The following is a 20000-nucleotide window of genomic DNA, read 5'->3' on the forward strand; positions in this document are numbered from 1 at the left end:
TAAGGTGAATATTGACGCTTCTGCTGGAGATGATGTATGTGGAGGTGTGTGTGTGTGTGTGTGTGTGTGTGTGTGTGTGTGTGTGTGTGTGTGTGATGAGGTAAATATAGACGCTTCTGCTGGAGATGATGTATGTGGAGGTGTGTGTGTGTGTGTGTGTGTGTGTGTGTGTGTGTGTGATGAGGTGAATAACGACGCTTCTGCTGGAGATGATGTATGTGGAGGTGTGTGTGTGTGTGTGTGTGTGTGTGTGTGTGATGAGGTGAATATCGACGCTTCTGCTGGAGATGATGTATGTGGAGGTGTGTGTGTGTGTGTGTGTGTGTGTGTGTGTGTGTGTGTGTGTGTGATAAGGTGAATATCGACGCTTCTGCTGGAGATGATGTATGTGGAGGTGTGTGTGTGTGTGTGTGTGTGTGTGTGTGTGTGTGTGTGTGTGTGTGTGTGTGTGTGTGATAAGGTGAATATTGACGCTTCTGCTGGAGATGATGTATGTGGAGGTGTGTGTGTGTGTGTGTGTGTGTGTGTGTGTGTGTGTGTGTGTGTGATGAGGTGAATAACGACGCTTCTGCTGGAGATGATGTATGTGGAGGTGTGTGTGTGTGTGTGTGTGTGTGTGTGTGATGAGGTGAATATCGACGCTTCTGCTGGAGATGATGTATGTGGAGGTGTGTGTGTGTGTGTGTGTGTGTGTGTGTGTGTGTGTGTGTGTGTGTGTGTGATAAGGTGAATATCGACGCTTCTGCTGGAGATGATGTATGTGGAGGTGTGTGTGTGTGTGTGTGTGTGTGTGTGTGTGTGTGTGTGTGATAAGGTGAATATTGACGCTTCTGCTGGAGATGATGTATGTGGAGGTGTGTGTGTGTGTGTGTGTGTGTGTGTGTGTGTGTGTGTGTGTGTGTGTGTGTGATGAGGTGAATATCGACGCTTCTGCTGGAGATGATGTATGTGGAGGTGTGTGTGTGTGTGTGTGTGTGTGTGTGTGTGTGTGTGTGTGTGTGTGTGTGTGTGTGTGTGTGTGTGTGTGTGTGTGATGAGGTGAATATCGACGCTTCTGCTGGAGATGATGTATGTGGAGGTGTGTGTGTGTGTGTGTGTGTGTGTGTGATGAGGTGAATATCGACGCTTCTGCTGGAGATGATGTATGTGGAGGTGTGTGTGTGTGTGTGTGTGTGTGTGTGTGTGTGTGTGTGTGTGTGTGTGTGTGTGTGTGTGATAAGGTGAATATCGACGCTTCTGCTGGAGATGATGTATGTGGAGGTGTGTGTGTGTGTGTGTGTGTGTGTGTGTGTGTGTGTGTGTGTGTGTGTGTGTGTGTGTGTGTGTGTGATGAGGTAAATATCGACGCTTCTGCTGGAGATGATGTATGTGGAGGTGTGTGTGTGTGTGTGTGTGTGTGTGTGTGTGTGTGTGTGTGTGTGTGTGTGTGTGTGATGAGGTAAATATCGACGCTTCTGCTGGAGATGATGTATGTGGAGGTGTGTGTGTGTGTGTGTGTGTGTGTGTGTGTGTGATGAGGTGAATAACGACGCTTCTGCTGGAGATGATGTATGTGGAGGTGTGTGTGTGTGTGTGTGTGTGTGTGTGTGTGTGTGTGATGAGGTGAATATCGACGCTTCTGCTGGAGATGATGTATGTGGAGGTGTGTGTGTGTGTGTGTGTGTGTGTGTGTGTGATAAGGTGAATATCGACGCTTCTGCTGGAGATGATGTATGTGGAGGTGTGTGTGTGTGTGTGTGTGTGTGTGTGTGTGTGTGTGTGATAAGGTGAATATTGACGCTTCTGCTGGAGATGATGTATGTGGAGGTGTGTGTGTGTGTGTGTGTGTGTGTGTGTGTGTGTGTGTGTGTGTGTGTGTGATGAGGTGAATATCGACGCTTCTGCTGGAGATGATGTATGTGGAGGTGTGTGTGTGTGTGTGTGTGTGTGTGTGTGTGTGTGTGTGTGTGTGTGTGTGTGTGTGATAAGGTGAATATCGACGCTTCTGCTGGAGATGATGTATGTGGAGGTGTGTGTGTGTGTGTGTGTGTGTGTGTGTGTGTGTGTGTGTGTGTGTGATAAGGTGAATATCGACGCTTCTGCTGGAGATGATGTATGTGGAGGTGTGTGTGTGTGTGTGTGTGTGTGTGTGTGTGTGTGTGTGTGTGTGTGTGTGTGTGTGATGAGGTGAATATCGACGCTTCTGCTGGAGATGATGTATGTGGAGGTGTGTGTGTGTGTGTGTGTGTGTGTGTGTGTGTGTGTGTGTGTGTGTGTGTGATAAGGTGAATATCGACGCTTCTGCTGGAGATGATGTATGTGGAGGTGTGTGTGTGTGTGTGTGTGTGTGTGTGTGTGTGTGTGTGTGTGTGTGTGTGATTAGGTGAATATCGACGCTTCTGCTGGAGATGATGTATGTGGAGGTGTGTGTGTGTGTGTGTGTGTGTGTGTGTGTGTGTGTGTGTGTGTGTGTGTGTGTGATGAGGTGAATATCGACGCTTCTGCTGGAGATGATGTATGTGGAGGTGTGTGTGTGTGTGTGTGTGTGTGTGTGATAAGGTGAATATCGACGCTTCTGCTGGAGATGATGTATGTGGAGGTGTGTGTGTGTGTGTGTGTGTGTGTGTGTGTGTGTGTGTGTGTGTGTGTGATGAGGTGAATATCGACGCTTCTGCTGGAGATGATGTATGTGGAGGTGTGTGTGTGTGTGTGTGTGTGTGTGTGTGTGTGTGTGATAAGGTGAATATCGACGCTTCTGCTGGAGATGATGTATGTGGAGGTGTGTGTGTGTGTGTGTGTGTGTGTGTGTGTGTGTGTGTGTGTGTGTGTGTGTGTGTGATGAGGTAAATATCGACGCTTCTGCTGGAGATGATGTATGTGGAGGTGTGTGTGTGTGTGTGTGTGTGTGTGTGTGTGATAAGGTGAATATCGACGCTTCTGCTGGAGATGATGTATGTGGAGGTGTGTGTGTGTGTGTGTGTGTGTGTGTGTGTGTGTGTGTGTGTGTGTGATGAGGTGAATATCGACGCTTCTGCTGGAGATGATGTATGTGGAGGTGTGTGTGTGTGTGTGTGTGTGTGTGTGTGTGTGTGTGTGTGTGTGTGTGTGTGTGATAAGGTGAATATCGACGCTTCTGCTGGAGATGATGTATGTGGAGGTGTGTGTGTGTGTGTGTGTGTGTGTGTGTGTGTGTGTGTGTGTGTGTGTGTGTGTGTGTGTGTGATGAGGTGAATATCGACGCTTCTGCTGGAGATGATGTATGTGGAGGTGTGTGTGTGTGTGTGTGTGTGTGTGTGTGTGTGTGTGTGTGTGTGTGTGTGTGTGTGTGTGATAAGGTGAATATCGACGCTTCTGCTGGAGATGATGTATGTGGAGGTGTGTGTGTGTGTGTGTGTGTGTGTGTGTGTGTGTGTGTGTGTGTGTGTGTGTGTGTGTGTGTGTGTGATTAGGTGAATATCGACGCTTCTGCTGGAGATGATGTATGTGGAGGTGTGTGTGTGTGTGTGTGTGTGTGTGTGATAAGGTGAATATCGACGCTTCTGCTGGAGATGATGTATGTGGAGGTGTGTGTGTGTGTGTGTGTGTGTGTGTGTGTGTGATTAGGTGAATATCGACGCTTCTGCTGGAGATGATGTATGTGGAGGTGTGTGTGTGTGTGTGTGTGTGTGTGTGTGTGATGAGGTGAATATCGACGCTTCTGCTGGAGATGATGTATGTGGAGGTGTGTGTGTGTGTGTGTGTGTGTGTGTGTGTGTGTGTGTGTGTGATAAGGTGAATATCGACGCTTCTGCTGGAGATGATGTATGTGGAGGTGTGTGTGTGTGTGTGTGTGTGTGTGTGTGTGTGTGTGTGTGTGTGTGTGTGATAAGGTGAATATCGACGCTTCTGCTGGAGATGATGTATGTGGAGGTGTGTGTGTGTGTGTGTGTGTGTGTGTGTGTGTGTGTGTGTGTGTGTGTGTGTGTGTGTGTGATAAGGTGAATATCGACGCTTCTGCTGGAGATGATGTATGTGGAGGTGTGTGTGTGTGTGTGTGTGTGTGTGTGTGTGTGTGTGTGTGTGTGTGTGTGTGTGTGTGTGATAAGGTGAATATCGATGCTTCTGCTGGAGATGATGTATGTGGAGGTGTGTGTGTGTGTGTGTGTGTGTGTGTGTGTGTGTGATGAGGTGAATATCGACGCTTCTGCTGGAGATGATGTATGTGGAGGTGTGTGTGTGTGTGTGTGTGTGTGTGTGTGATGAGGTAAATATCGACGCTTCTGCTGGAGATGATGTATGTGGAGGTGTGTGTGTGTGTGTGTGTGTGTGTGTGTGTGTGTGTGTGTGTGTGTGTGTGTGTGTGTGTGTGATAAGGTGAATATCGACGCTTCTGCTGGAGATGATGTATGTGGAGGTGTGTGTGTGTGTGTGTGTGTGTGTGTGTGTGTGTGTGTGTGTGTGTGATGAGGTAAATATCGACGCTTCTGCTGGAGATGATGTATGTGGAGGTGTGTGTGTGTGTGTGTGTGTGTGTGTGTGTGTGTGTGTGTGTGTGTGTGTGATGAGGTAAATATCGACGCTTCTGCTGGAGATGATGTATGTGGAGGTGTGTGTGTGTGTGTGTGTGTGTGTGTGTGTGTGTGTGATGAGGTGAATAACGACGCTTCTGCTGGAGATGATGTATGTGGAGGTGTGTGTGTGTGTGTGTGTGTGTGTGTGTGTGTGTGTGTGTGTGTGTGTGTGTGTGTGTGTGTGTGTGTGTGTGATGAGGTGAATATCGATGCTTCTGCTGGAGATGATGTATGTGGAGGTGCAGTTGTGGCTCCAGTGAAAAGAGAAGTGTTGAATTGTGTTCATTGTGTTTCTTGCTTTAGTGATGATGTTCATTCTGACTGTATGAGATCCTGTGTGTGATGCAGCTCTGATCTACTGCACTTCTCTATAATACTGATGCGTTCTGTAGACTTGGAGTCGTAATGATGAGATTAAGAGATAGATTGGTTCAGGACACCACTGGAGGCCTGGAGGTGAAATGCAGGTCCTGATAGTGTGTATAAGGTGAAATATTCGATCTCAGAGAGAGAATTATTCTCTGAACATATTTTAAGATGAGATGTTCATCTTTCTCTTGAATACGTCTGGGAAAGCATGTGGTTAGTGTAGAACTGAAAGAGTGAACCGACTCCATCCAAAGTATCGATCAGTGCTGCTAATGGAAAGTGCATTAGCAGATCTCGAGCTTCTGAAGCTTTATTCTGCTCATTTTCACTCGTTTCTGACCCAAAGTGACCTCCCATGGGCTTCCACTAGCAACGTTCATCATAACGTTCATCCTCAAACTGATTCATTTCCATTATAATTAAACAATATGAGATTAAAGACATTTGGGAGGGTTGTGTGTGTGTGTGTGTGTGTGTGTGTGTGTGTGTGTGTGTGTGTGTGTGTGTGTGTGTGTGTGTGATGTCTGAGTCATGTCTTATGATGAACCAACCCACTTTCCGCTCATGCAGCCTGAAATCAGTGTATTAATGAGGTGTTTTGAGTCAGAAGTCTCTCTGACTGGTATCTTCAGCAGATCTGCTACTGAGTTTGCTTTGGGTTACATTTCATCCTGCTACAAAAACCTCCTGAAACCTGTCAGCTATCCGATCTAATCCGATCCGTCTTCAGCAACATGTTTACTTTCTGATCAGATCTGATTCATCTCTAACTATGTGGTACATGTTTAAAACAGATCCGATCAGTCTTCAACAAAATACTAACTTTCGGATAAAATCTGGTCTGATCCGATCCGTCTTCAGCAATGTGCTAAATTTTCTATCCGATCTGATCTGTCTTCAAGAATCTGCATGCTTTTTGATCCAGTCTGATCTGATCTAATCTTCAACAATGTGTTTACTTTCCGATCACATCTGATCCATCTTCATCGATGTGCTATTTTTTTTTTATCTTCAAAAATGTGTTGACTTTCCAATCTGATCTGATCTGATCTGATCTGTGTGCAACAATGTGATCACTTTTACAGTGTTATTGTGTCGTGTCTCTTTTCTGGTCTGTGAGCTGCAGTGTGGAATGTGTTTGTCAGGTAGATGATAATGAATCACCCCTCGCGCAGTCTCAACATTTACACAAGAGAGAGGGCCATTGTTCTCAATTTAAAGTGCACACACACACACACACACACACACACACACACACACACACACACACACACACACACACACACACACACACACACACACACACACACACACACACACACACAGGCATCTGTCAATAAAGACTGAGCAGGTGTCCACAGGTTTGTGTATCATCGCCATGGCAACCAGAGTCTCGTGAAAACAGAAGTGATACAAGAATTTGCAGGTATGTGTGTGTGTGTGTGTGTGTGTGTGTGTGTGTGTGTGTGTGTGTGTGTGTGTGTGTGTGTGTGTGTGTGTGTGTGTGTGTGTGTGTGTGAGACATGTAGCGATATGATTAAACATACAATGTGCACGCTGATGCACCTCATTTGCATGTAATAAGAAAAGAGCTCAAGGACGATGGAAACTCATTTAAATAAATTAATTATTCACGATTTATTTATTAATTTTTATTTGTTTGTTTATTGAATTATTGCTAACAGGAGGATATTAGCTAATTAGCCTAGCCTAGCTAATCTGGATTATCAGAATTCATCTCATATTAGCAGCTGATCAAACAGAGTTATTAATATTCAATTTGTTTTTATTTGTAGAGTTTTTAATGATCACATGATCTCAGCAGCTTTATGGAGATAAAGAGGTTATAACGTTGTATAAAAGAATGTATGAGTCTGTTATTTTATTAATGATAAGATTTCCCCTAATGAGTGAGTCAGTGGTGACTGTGGTGAAGTAAAAACTCCCTGAGACTTCATGAAGAGGAAACCTGAAGAGGAACCAGACTCAGATGAGATCCTCCTCCTCCTCATCCTCATCCTCACCCTCAACACTGAATATCTGTTTATTTCAGTTCCATCAGTGTTGAGGTTCAGTGATGGACGCTGTTCATGCAATCTGTGGTCCTGAACCTCTTAGCAGACTGTTGATATTAATTACAGTCTCAAAGTTCTTGAGATGCTCTTTGACTTCATGGATCTTTAGGCTGTAGAACCGTCCACAACACAACACTTTTACACTGTAAGCCGGTGTCGCTTCCACTTTTAAAACCTTCACACACACACACACACCCACACACACACACACACACACACACATAGAGTATGTCAATCATTTACACTACATGTAAGACACAATGCATATGACGCAATGTATCGTCATATACTGATTGTTGCGTCAGTACGCTGCTGGTCTGAAATCCACCAATAGGAAGATGACACACTCACAGACCCGAGTTTATTATAAAAAGCAGAACAGCATCAGCTTCTGTAACAGCAGCTTCATCATCTTCATCATCATCATCACTCTCTCACACTCTCTCTCTCTCTCACTCTCGCACTCTCTCTCTCACTCTCTCTCTCTCTCTCTCTCTCTCTCTCACTCTCACTCTCTCTCACTCTCTCTCTCACTCTCTCTCTCACTCTCGCACTCTCTCTCACTCTCTCTCTCTCTCTCTCTCTCACTCTCGCACTCTCTCTCTCTCTCTCACTCTCTCTCTCACTCTCTCTCACTCTCTCTCTCTCACTCTCTCTCACTCTCTCTCACTCTCTCTCTCTCTCTCTCTCTCTCTCTCTCTCTAAGGGAACATTAAATCACTAAAGCTGGTCCTGACCTGCACGTCTTCTTCTCATTGGTCCACGGACACCTGCTGTGATTGCTGTTTTTATTTACACACTTTTACTTTTTCTTTAGTATTTTGAAAGTCTGCTCGTGATGTAAAGTCACTGTACAGTCGATTATCTCGGATCACGTCTTAACCAGGCCCCAGATCAGAATCAGAATCAGAATCAGGCCTCAGATCACCTTCAAAACCCACAAAATACGATCAGTTTATTTTATTAGTACATTATAATCAAAAAGACCTGGTGACGGCTCACAGCGCTGCACAATAGCTTTTATCACTTAGTGGTGGAGACCCACATTTTATCCCTAATGAGCGAACTGGTGGCAACTGTGGTGAAGAAAAATCTCCTTGAGATGGCATTAGGAGGAAACCTTGAAAAGGGAAGAAGAATCAGAACTCAACCTCATCAACACCGAATGTGCGTTAATTACAGATCCATCATTCAGTTTCGGTTTGTAGTTCAGATTGTGTTTCTGTCGCCCTCTGCTGTCAGTGTGTTAATATGACAAAGTTGATCAGTCACACCATGAAGTTATGGGAAAGAGTAGTGGAAGCCAGGCTGAGAGAAGAGGTGACCATCTGTGAGCAGCAGTTTGGTTTCATGCTGAGGAAGAGCACCACAGATGCCTTATTTGCTTTGAGGATGTTGATGGAGAAGTATAGAGAAGGACAGAAGGAGCTGCATTGTGTATTTGTGGATTTAGAGAAAGCGTACGACAGGGTGCCGAGAGAGGAGTTGTGGTGTTGTATGAGGAAGTCAGGTGTGTCAGAGAAGTATGTGAGGGTGGTGCAGGACATGTATGAGGACAGTGTGACAGCAGTGAAGTGTGCAGTAGGTACAACAGAGTGGTTCAAGGTGAAGGTTGTACTGCATCAAGGATCGACTCTGAGCCCTTTCCTGATTGCAGTGGTGATGGACAGGTTGAAGGACGAGGTCAGATAGGAGTCTTTGTGGACTATGATGTTTGTGGATGATATTGTGATTTGTGGTGAGAGTAGTGAGCAGGTTGAGAAGATCCTGGAGAGGTGGAGGTATATGCTGGAGAGAAGAGGAATGAAAGTCAGTAGGAGTAAGACAGAGTACATGTGTGTGAATGAGAGGGAGGGCAGTGGAGGGGTGCGGGTGCAGGGGGAAGAGGTGGAGAAGGTGGAGGAGTTCAGGTTTATGGATGTGGTGGGGGAAGACATGCAGGTAGTTGGTGTGAAAGAGGCAGATGTAGAGAACAGGGGGGGTATGGAGACGGATGATCCGCTGCGGCGCCCCCTAATGGGAAAATCTGAAAATAGAAGAAGAAGAAGAAGAAGAAGAAGAAGAAGAAGGAGAAGACATGAGTCGCACAGCAGATGGCAGTGCTGCTTTACTCTACAGCTCAGAACCTCAGGGCAGAGGAGAAACTGCTACTTCTTCAACGGTTTCATTTAGACGGACGGACAGACAGCAAATTATTTCTCTCTCTCTCTCTCACACACACACACACCAATATATATATATAAATATCTATATAGCTAGTTAAAAATGCAGTGTTTTAAGCCCCAGTCTTTATAGTGACTCATTTCACCATGCCTGCAGGGTGTGTGTGAGAGAGAGAGAGAGAGAGAGAGAGAGAGAGAGAGAGAACATAATGAGATAAGCCCTGGCCTTCAATAAGCTGAAGATGATGTAGCCTCGATGACATCATCTCCAAAACATCTCCAAAAACTGGATCCAATTAGAGACAGAACCTAGAGCTCTATACTCCCAATAACACCCCCCCCCCCACACACACACACACACACACAGATCAGTGTGTAATGCGACTCCTTTACCCTATAAAGTGTAGTTATGTATTGAACAGGGTGGAGTTTGGAAGTGAGTAGATAATGAGATCATCCTGCACTCAGCTGCCATGGAGTTTCATCTGCGTGCTGTAAATTACCCTCTATAAACATAAACCCCCCTCCCCACACACACACACACACACACACACACACACACACACACACAGCCCAAACATATACACCAATACACTGACCCTAAACCACTTCACCCAACACACACACACACACACACACACACCAATAGACTGACCCTAAACCACTTCACCCAACCCACACACACACACACACACACACACACACACACAGCAAAAATATACACCCATAAACATCAAGCACACAAATACTTCACACACACACAGTGTATAGTGTAAAAACATATTTATTGAGTACACAGTGGCACAGCGTTGTGTCATTACAACAGTACAGTATAACAGCTGCTCTTCAGTCTCAGACACACAGCTTAAATGAGATGGATATTTTATAATAAACACAAAAAGATACAGTTCTCACTCACACACACACACACACACACACACACACACACACACACACACACACACACACACACACACGACAGAGATCCAGGATTAAACTGTTCACAGGTAAATGAAGAAAACACACACGGTGCCGTGACCTTATTTCCTGATGAGTAGAAAAAAAAAAAAAAAAAAACGAGACAAGAAACAAAAAATTGGTCCGAGATTTAACATGCATGTGCTTTTAAAATACACAACATGCGGATATTCAAGTCCATGTATTCTGGCACCAAAAAATCGCTCTCACTCACTCACACACCCACACCCACACCCAGACACACACACTTATTCCCAGATTCCTGTTATCAGGTTTCTAGAGCTGTTCCTGTCCCTACACATCCGTTCCCTCGGTCTCTGAAAAGTGCACCTGTATCTCCTTTTAGCTGCTTCAGGCACAACCACTAAAACTACTGTGTGTGTGTGTGTGTGTGTGTGTGTGTTTATCATAATAAGTGTAATCCCTTTGCATGTTGTCTTGGTAACTGTTCATTTTTAGATTGACACCCTTCAAAAGGGGAAGTGTGTGCAGTATGACTGTGTGAAGAACTGTGTGTGTGTGTGTGTGTGTGTGTGTGTGTGTGTGTGCTTTGTTTTTGTCATATCAAAACAAAGCACAGCATGTTTAAAGAAGAGGCTCAAACACTATTACATCATCTATACAGCGTACTGCATATTATATAGCGCTCTCACGCGCGCACACACACACACGCACACGCGCACACACACATCCACACACACACACGCGCACACACACAGTATAGTGTATAACTGCATGTATAATTATAATTACATCTTGATCTATACATGACATGCTGCAGTGTTTAGTTACAGACGCATACTTTTGATAAACATTAACATACATGAGTTACAGGGTTTTTTTTGTGTGTGTGTGTGTGTGTGTGTGTGTGTGTGTGTGTGTGTGTGTGTGTGTGTGTGTGAGAAATGAGCTTCAGCTTGTATTATGACTCCTGAAGCGGAAACTTGTGTCTGCATAACAGCTGGACAAGCATGGTCCCACCCACGTACACGTGCACACACACACACACACACACACACACACACAGCTGAACGCACTTTTGTCATGGGTGTGTCTCCTCTGTCTACAGGATGTTGATCAATCAGTTCCCAGAGGAGCAACAATCTGATAAGAAGTCACACACACACACACACACACACACACACACACACACACACACACACACACACACACACACACGGCAGCCTTTTTTTTTTACTTGGTTATGGATACACTGATTGTATACTTAAGACTGAGATTGACATGACCTCTGAATCAAAGCACGCACACACACACACACACACACGCACCTGTGACATCACCCTGTGGGTGTGGCCTATCCAGCTGTTGTCTTATTTTTGGAAAAACAATAAAGCTTTGTTTCAGCTTCGCTTCTATTTATGGACTTCATGTAAATTTTCAGGAGCCAATCATCTGGATGAGATCGAAGCTCGTTTGCATAAAGGCTCAATTCAGGTTGCTGTATGAACGCAGTGCGCACACACACACACACACACACGGCTCGGGTACTGCCAGGATGTGCGTATGATGGGATCAGTATCAGAAGTCGTGTTTACGATAAAAATATAAAGAAGCAGATTCAGTACTAATAACAAAAGGAGAAAGAGAGGGGAGGAGAAGAGAAGAGAAGAGCGACGCTGACGGGGTGATGAGTCAAGCTGAACGGAGAGATGGAGGGAGGGGGAGTTTCCAGTTCTGTCCCTCGTTCAGGATCAATGCTGAACACAACATTTACAGAGAGACTGGACCAGCACTCTGCAGAGACGGAGAGAGAAAGAGAGGGATACACTACACGTCTCTCTCCACACGCCTCTGTCGCACTGTGAGAGAGAGAGAGAGAGAGAGAGAGAGAGAGTTAGTCATCACAAATAAGTAACACACACACACATTACTTCACTCAGATGTTTCTGTTCATCTGCCGACATTCGTTTAACAAAATCAACTCAGTTTTCTAATAGAACTATTGGTCATAAAAGTCTTCGTGGCTCCGCCCACATGCTCAGCTGTGAGCTGATTGGATGAGGGGTGGTGAGGAGAAGGTTTATACACAACTACACACTTACACAGGGTTCTCTAATCTACTGCTGAACACAAAAAAAGGTTCCTGGAACTAAAGTCAGGCCTGGTTCCTGCTCAGACTGGTGCTCAACTCAAACCTTCATCTCAGAGTCAGACATCAGTGTGAGTGTGTGATGATGTGTGTGTGAGTACAGTGACATCACTCACACACACACACACACACACACGCACGCACACGCACACACGCGCGCACACGCACGCACACGCACACGCACACACGCGCACACACAGGCAGGAGCATTCAAGTGAGTCAAAAACACTTCAGACTAAACACACACAGGCACAAACACACACACACGCGCTGAATGCATACACGTGCAGGCTGATTTAAGGTGTGTCGTGTGCGTGAAAGGTCAAACACATTCTCACACACAATGACGACCTTGTAGATGGGTGTGGCCTTCAAACTCATGCACACACACACGGTCTCACACACAGAGTCGCACACACACACACACAGTCGCGCACACACACAGTCGCGCACACACACAGTCGCGCACACACACAGTCGCGCACACACACAGTCGCGCACACACACAGTCGCACACACACACAGTCGCACACACACACAGTCGCACACACACACAGTCGCACACACACACAGTCGCACACACACACAGTCGCACACACACACTTTAGGACACTTGCACAGGAGTTCCAACTTTTGATGAGAGGAGAGAGGGATGACTAGAGAACAACTCATCTAACAGAGAGAAAGAGAGAAAAAGTGTTTTGAGAAATAGTATATGTGTGTGTGTGTGTGTGTGTGTGTGTGTGTGTGTGTGTGTGTGTGTGTGTGTGTGTGTGTGTGTGTGTGGTCAAAATGTTCTATGAAAGTGCTTTGGGATTGCCTTTTTAAGTTAATCCAAGCACAGGAAATGGGCCATTATCAGGAGCGCACACACACACACACACACTTTCCACTAAGCTAAGAGTTACCAGACTATAATTATGTTGTCATTTTATTTCATGTAGAACTCCATGTATACTGCAGTACAGAAAGAGAGCGAGTGTGTGTGTGTGTGTGTGTGTGTGTTACCCAGGTCGTTGTTTTTAGTGATAGCTGCAGATGCTCGAGCTCGTGGTCCCTGCTGAGTGAAATGATATCCAAATTTCACTATACTGGTGTTCGCCTCCAGCATTTTAGCGATTTCCATCTCCACTGTAGTGCCCAGCTGCTGCCTCTGCACACAAACACACAATACAATAAGAATAATAATGGGGGAAATCTCCAGTCAGTGAACACGACAAAGCAAAAAAAAGGAACTTGAAAAATGACTAGAATTATATTAAAGATTTTATTATAATAAACAAAAAATAAAGTGCAGAGTAAAAAGGTTACACCAACCTTCAAACACCAAGAATATATACATTTAATTATTATTTATTTATTCATTATAAGATATTATAATTATTATTCTGCACTGATTTTATTGAATAGATCATTATTACATTCTGTGTGTGTGTGTGTGTGTGTGTGTGTGTGTGTGTGTGTGTGTACTTGATTATCGATCTTGATCTCAGAAAGCGAGTCGTTGTCTTTTAGAGCCTCCACGAGCGCCTGAACTCCAGAACCAGTGATGAAATTCGACTCCAGGTTCAAACTCCTCAACGTCTTGTTCTCTCTCAGCATATCTGCAAACGCCTACCACACACACACACACACACACACACACACACACACACACACACACACACACACACACACACACACACACACACAGAGTGTATAAACAAACAAATACTTAATCAGAAAAACAAATCCAGGCTCTACAGAAGAGCTCTAAGTGAAGAACTCAAACACAGTGCAGACGTAAACACCATTTATTTCTGGATTATTAATGAACTAGAAACTGGAACACTTAGCAACAACAAACACTCCTGCATAATAAACACTCATGTGTCTGTGTGTGTGTGTGTGTGTGTGTGTGTGTGTGTGTGTGTGTGTGTGTGTGTGTGTGTGTGTGTGTGTGTGTGTGTGGAGTTGGAATGTGTGTAATAATGTGTAGATTGCGAGTGAAGGTTGTGCAAAGTTGTGCGAGAGTGAAGGTTGTGCAAGTGAAGGTTGTGGTAGATAAATATGTAGATTGTGTGTAGTTGGCGTGTGTGTAGGTTGTGCGTGTGAAGGTTTTGCGAGTGAAGGTTGTGCGAGTGTAGGTTGTGGTAGATAAATATGTAGATTGTGTGTAGTTGGCGTGTGTGTAGGTTGTGCATGTGAAGGTTTTGCGAGTGAAGGTTGTGCGAGTGTAGGTTGTGGTAGATAAATATGTAGATTGTGTGTAGTTGGCGTGTGTGTAGGTTGTGCGTGTGAAGGTTGTGCGAGTGTAGGTTGTGGTAGATAAATATGTAGATTGTGTGTAGTTGGCGTGTGTGTAGGTTGTGCGTGTGAAGGTTGTGCGTGTGAAGGTTGTGCGAGTGTAGGTTGTGGTAGATAAATATGTAGATTGTGTGTAGTTGGCGTGTGTGTAGGTTGTGCGTGTGAAGGTTTTGCGAGTGAAGGTTGTGCGAGTGTAGGTTGTGGTAGATAAATATGTAGATTGTGTGTAGTTGGCGTGTGTGTAGGTTGTGCATGTGAAGGTTTTGCGAGTGAAGGTTGTGCGAGTGTAGGTTGTGGTAGATAAATATGTAGATTGTGTGTAGTTGGCGTGTGTGTAGGTTGTGCGTGTGAAGGTTTTGCGAGTGAAGGTTGTGCGAGTGAAGGTTGTGGTAGATAAATATGTAGATTGTGTGTAGTTGGCGTGTGTGTAGGTTGTGCATGTGAAGGTTTTGCGAGTGAAGGTTGTGCGAGTGTAGGTTGTGGTAGATAAATATGTAGATTGTGTGTAGTTGGCGTGTGTGTAGGTTGTGCGTGTGAAGGTTGTGCGAGTGTAGGTTGTGGTAGATAAATATGTAGATTGTGTGTAGTTGGCGTGTGTGTAGGTTGTGCGTGTGAAGGTTTTGCGAGTGAAGGTTGTGCGAGTGTAGGTTGTGGTAGATAAATATGTAGATTGTGTGTAGTTGGCGTGTGTGTAGGTTGTGCGTGTGGGAAGTAAGTGTGTGTGGTTTGTGTTTCTCACCACGGCGATGGGGTCGTTGCTGCGTGTTGCTGCGAGACTGAACTTGGTCACGTGTGTGTTTCTCTCCATGGCCTTGGCGAAGTCTCTCAGTGTGGGAATGGGAACATTCTAGAGCAAACAAACACAGTAAAAAAAAAACCTGAGTCAGAACCTCAGTACCTCAGCATGTTCTGAATTCAGCTCAAATGTTTTACTTCTACTGAATACACTTCATTTCTGTTTGAGGTCGAGTCAGTACTTTAACGCTGCTGAGGTTGCGAGTCTGTAGTCACCTTAATGTTGTTGAGGTTGTGAGTCTGTAGTCACCTTAATGTTGTTGAGGTTGTGAGTCTGTAGTCACCTTAATGTTGTTGAGGTTGTGAGTCTGTAGTCACCTTAATGTTGTTGAGGTTGTGAGTCTGTAGTCACCTTAATGTTGTTGAGGTTGTGAGTCTGTAGTCACCTTAATGTTGTTGAGGTTGTGAGTCTGTAGTCACCTTAATGTTGTTGAGGTTGTGAGTCTGTAGTCACCTTAATGTTGTTGAGGTTGTGAGTCTGTAGTCACCTTAATGTTGTTGAGGTTGTGAGTCTGTAGTCACCTTAATGTTGTTGAGGTTGTGAGTCTGTAGTCACCTTAATGTTGTTGAGGTTGTGAGTCTGTAGTCACCTTAATGTTGTTGAGGTTGTGAGTCTGTAGTCACCTTAATGTTGTTGAGGTTGTGAGTCTGTAGTCACCTTAATGTTGTTGAGGTTGACCTCGGTGAGCCTGGGGTCGTTGTTCTTTATCCTTTGCAGAGTTTCCTCCACGTTAGTCGGGTTTGGTGGCTCATCAAAAACTGGCTTCATTTTTTCTCCTTTAATTACATCTGAAAACGAGTGAACAATTCCACAGTCATGAACCTGAAGCTAAAACCTTACACACCCTGGAGGTCTCCTCCTCCTCCTCCTCCTCCTCCTCCTCCTCCTCCTCCTCCTCCTCCCAGTGCGGAGCTGCTAGTCAGCAGGTTACAGTGTGATTATTAGCAGCTTTAATAAACATGAGATTTTATTCTAACATCAAATCCATCATAGAACATCACACGTACTGCTGTCGTAGCCATCTTTGCTGGACGTCCCGTCGTAGCTCTGTGTGCTCGTCACAAGGGTGTGCACTCCGAGGATGGCTACAAAAAAAAAAAAAAAAAAAGGAGAAACCCCCCCCCCCCAACATTATCCATCTGTAAATAAAAGAGGAAACCACCAGTCCTTCATCATGAGTCAGGATGCTGAATTACACTATTATTATTTTTAATAAATGGACATTTGGTGCCACCCAGATGAAGACGAGATTCCCTCGAGTCTGGTTCCTTTCAAGGTTTCTTCCTGATGCATCTCAGGGAGTTTTTCCTTCACCACAGTTTCCACCGACTCACCCATTAGGGACAAACTTACACTTATAAAGAACAAACATTTGTTCTTTATCAGCACATTATGTGTGTAAAGCTGTTTCAGATAACAGGGACATGTCCACTCACACCCACCCCTGCTGCTGAGGGACGTGTCCACTCACACCCACCCCTCCTGCTGCTGTAGCTGAGGGACATGTCCACTTACACCCACCCCTCCTGCTGCTGTAGCTGAGAGACATGTCCACTCACACCCACCCCTCCTGCTGCTGTAGCTGAGGGACATGTCCACTCACACCCACCCCTCCTGCTGCTGTAGCTGAGAGACATGTCCACTCACACCCACCCCTCCTGCTGCTGTAGCTGAGAGACATGTCCACTCACACCCACCCTTACTGCTGCTGTAGCTGAGGGACATGTCCACTCACACCCACCCTTCCTGCTGCTGTAGCTGAGGGACATGTCCACTCACACCCACCCCTCCTGCTGCTGTAGCTGAGGGACATGTCCACTCACACCCACCCCTGCTGCTGAGGGACATGTCCACTCACACTGACCCCTCCTGCTGCTGCTGGGGGACATGTCCACTCACACCTACCCCTCCTGCAGCTGCTGATTTAACATCACTTCACCCTACTCTCTCTCGCTCTCTCTCTCTCTCACCCAGAGTGTACCAGCATAAAACAATAAAACAGGAAACAGGAAATTGCATCACTGTTACTAGCCATAGTTGTAGCTGTTCTACAAATAATAAAAACTGAAGGTGGTGTTGAGGAACAAAAGAACAATAATCACCAAACTAACACTAATATAAATACATATTACATACTGCAATAATCTCCAATACATTACACATTACAGATCAAACTGATAACAAACTCGTACATATTACACACAACACACACAGAGAACTGTTCACTAATACACTCTCACTAATACACTCTCACTAATACACTCTCACCAACACACCATACAATCTCACCAACACATCCCCTCACCAACACACCATACACCCTCACCAATACACTCTCACCAACACACCATACAATCTCACCAACACATCCCCTCACCAACACACCATACACCCTCACCAATACACTCTCACCAACACACCATACAATCTCACCAACACATCCCCTCACCAACACACCATACACCCTCACCAATACACTCTCACCAACACACCATACAATCTCACCAACACATCCCCTCACCAACACACCATACACCCTCACCAATACACTCTCACCAACACACCCCCTCACCAACACACCATACACCCTCACCAATACACTCTCACCAACACACCCCCTCACCAACACACCATACACCCTCACCAATACACTCTCACCAACACACCCCCTCACCAACACACCATACACCCTCACCAATACACTCTCACCAACACACCATACAATCTCACCAACACATCCCCTCACCAACACACCATACACCCTCACCAATACACTCTCACCAACACCCTCACACCACACCATACACCCTCACCAACACACCATACACCAACACACCATACAATCTCACCAACACATCCCCTCACCAACACACCATACACCCTCACCAATACACTCTCACCAACACACCCCCTCACCAACACACCATACACCCTCACCAATACACTCTCACCAACACACCATACAATCTCACCAACACATCCCCTCACCAACACACCATACACCCTCACCAACACACTCTCACCAACACACCCCCTCACCAACACACTCTCACCAACACACCCCCTCACCAACACACCATACACCCTCACCAACACACCATACACCCTCACCAATACACTCTCACCAACACACCCCCTCACCAACACACCATACACCCTCACCAATACACTCTCACCAACACACCCCCTCACCAACACACCATACACCCTCACCAACACACCATACACCCTCACCAACACACCCCCTCACCAACACACCCCCTCACCAACACACCCCCTCACCAACACCCTCACCAACACACCATACACCCTCACCAACACACCCTCACCAACACACCATACACCCTCACCAACACACCATACACCCTCACCAACACATCATACACCCTCACCAACACACTCTCACCAACACATCATACACGCTCACCAACACACTCTCACCAACACACCATACACCCTCACCAACACACCCCCTCACCAACATACACCCTCACCAACACACCATACACCCTCACCAACACACCATACACCCTCACCAACACACCATACACTCTCTCTCGCTCTCTTTATCACCTGCGAGGTCAGACAGCTCAGTATCAGTAACACCAGACAAAGCCTCTTCCAGTTCCGGGTCGAGGGTCGTCACGTCGTCCTTACTGGACTCCAGTGGCTTCTGTTTGGGCACAAACACCTTTCCTAGAGGATCATGGGGAAAAAAACAACAGTTTCACTTTCAATTTACCATCAATAAAGGAGCAGCAGGACGTCAGACTCACAGATTCAGACATGGAATTGTGTGTGTGTGTGTGTGTGTGTGTGTGAGAGAGAGAAAGAGAGGGTGTGTGTGTGTGTGTGTGTGCGTGTGAGTATGCGTGCGAGTGTGTGTGTGTGTGTGTGTGTGTGTGTGTGACACATATCATGATAATTGCTATAACAAATGTATTAACACAAAACCTAATCCAGATGCAGTGAGGAGCATTCACACACACACACACACACACACACACACACACACACACACACACACACACATCATTAAATACATGAAACAGGAAATTCACGGGATAGTGAGGCTGCAGAACACAAGCAGTGTGAGTGTGTGTGTGTGTGTGTGTGTGTGTGTGTGTGTGTGTGTGTGTGTGTGTTCTATGACATCATGTTTCCACAAATAATATAATAGCACAAGGGCTGTGCTGCATTACAGAACTCAACACACCCTCATCTCTCTCTCTCTCTCTCTCTCTCACACACACACACACACAATTCTATGAGTGTGATGTGTTTGTAACGGTCACAAGGTCACAGCTTATAGAACACACTATCGTCACTATGACAACACTCTTACTTCTCCTCGTACAGGAGCTTTATCTAGGCCCAGCTCTAGATCAAATCCCTCCCTCAGTAAATCAGATGTCATTAAAGATCAGACGTATAATGACCGTGGTTTCCATGACTATAGGCCATCTTGTCTCTGATGCGCAGTGCATTCAGAGTAAATTGTGCTTCTGTATAGGGATTGAGTGAAGCTGATCAAAGTCCGGAAGCACAATACACCTCACACACACACACACACACTTGCACACTTATACACATGCACACACAGAAGATGTGACCAGACTCGCTCACCCTCACACATGGAGGTGGAAGTTTATTGGTTTGGGGTTGTTTTGGAGCAGTGAAGGTGTCAGAAAGTAA

At 45.5% G+C, this 20000-nt stretch overlaps 1 protein-coding gene across 5 annotated transcripts in view; it reads right to left on the reverse strand.

Moving 5' to 3' along the window:
* Positions 1 to 9903: 9903 nt before the first annotated feature.
* Positions 9904 to 20000, reverse strand: part of tmod2 (tropomodulin 2) — a 25737-nt gene continuing 15640 nt past the window's right edge. The window contains exons 4-11 of one of the 5 annotated variants that reach the window (XR_014535363.1): positions 18879 to 19001; positions 16313 to 16390; positions 15963 to 16093; positions 15249 to 15356; positions 13694 to 13837; positions 13232 to 13376; positions 11233 to 11933; positions 9904 to 10049 (exon numbers count right to left, since the gene is read on the reverse strand). Coding sequence is in view for 2 of the 5 variants with exons in the window: in XM_083552479.1 (XP_083408605.1) it covers positions 12828 to 12895; positions 13232 to 13376; positions 13694 to 13837; positions 15249 to 15356; positions 15963 to 16093; positions 16313 to 16390; positions 18879 to 19001 (797 nt within the window). In the remaining 3 variants the exon portion in view is untranslated. Of the gene's footprint in view, positions 10133 to 10521; positions 11934 to 12637; positions 12662 to 12815; positions 12896 to 13231; positions 13377 to 13693; positions 13838 to 15248; positions 15357 to 15962; positions 16094 to 16312; positions 16391 to 18878; positions 19002 to 20000 lie in introns of those variants that run through there. The other 4 variants (XR_014535364.1, XR_014535365.1, XM_083552479.1 and 1 more) reach the window with 4 other exon arrangements.

The sequence above is a fragment of the Silurus aristotelis genome (genome assembly GCF_946808225.1).
Source record: "Silurus aristotelis genome assembly, chromosome: 10".
In the NCBI taxonomy this organism is placed as follows: Eukaryota; Metazoa; Chordata; class Actinopteri; order Siluriformes; family Siluridae; genus Silurus; species Silurus aristotelis.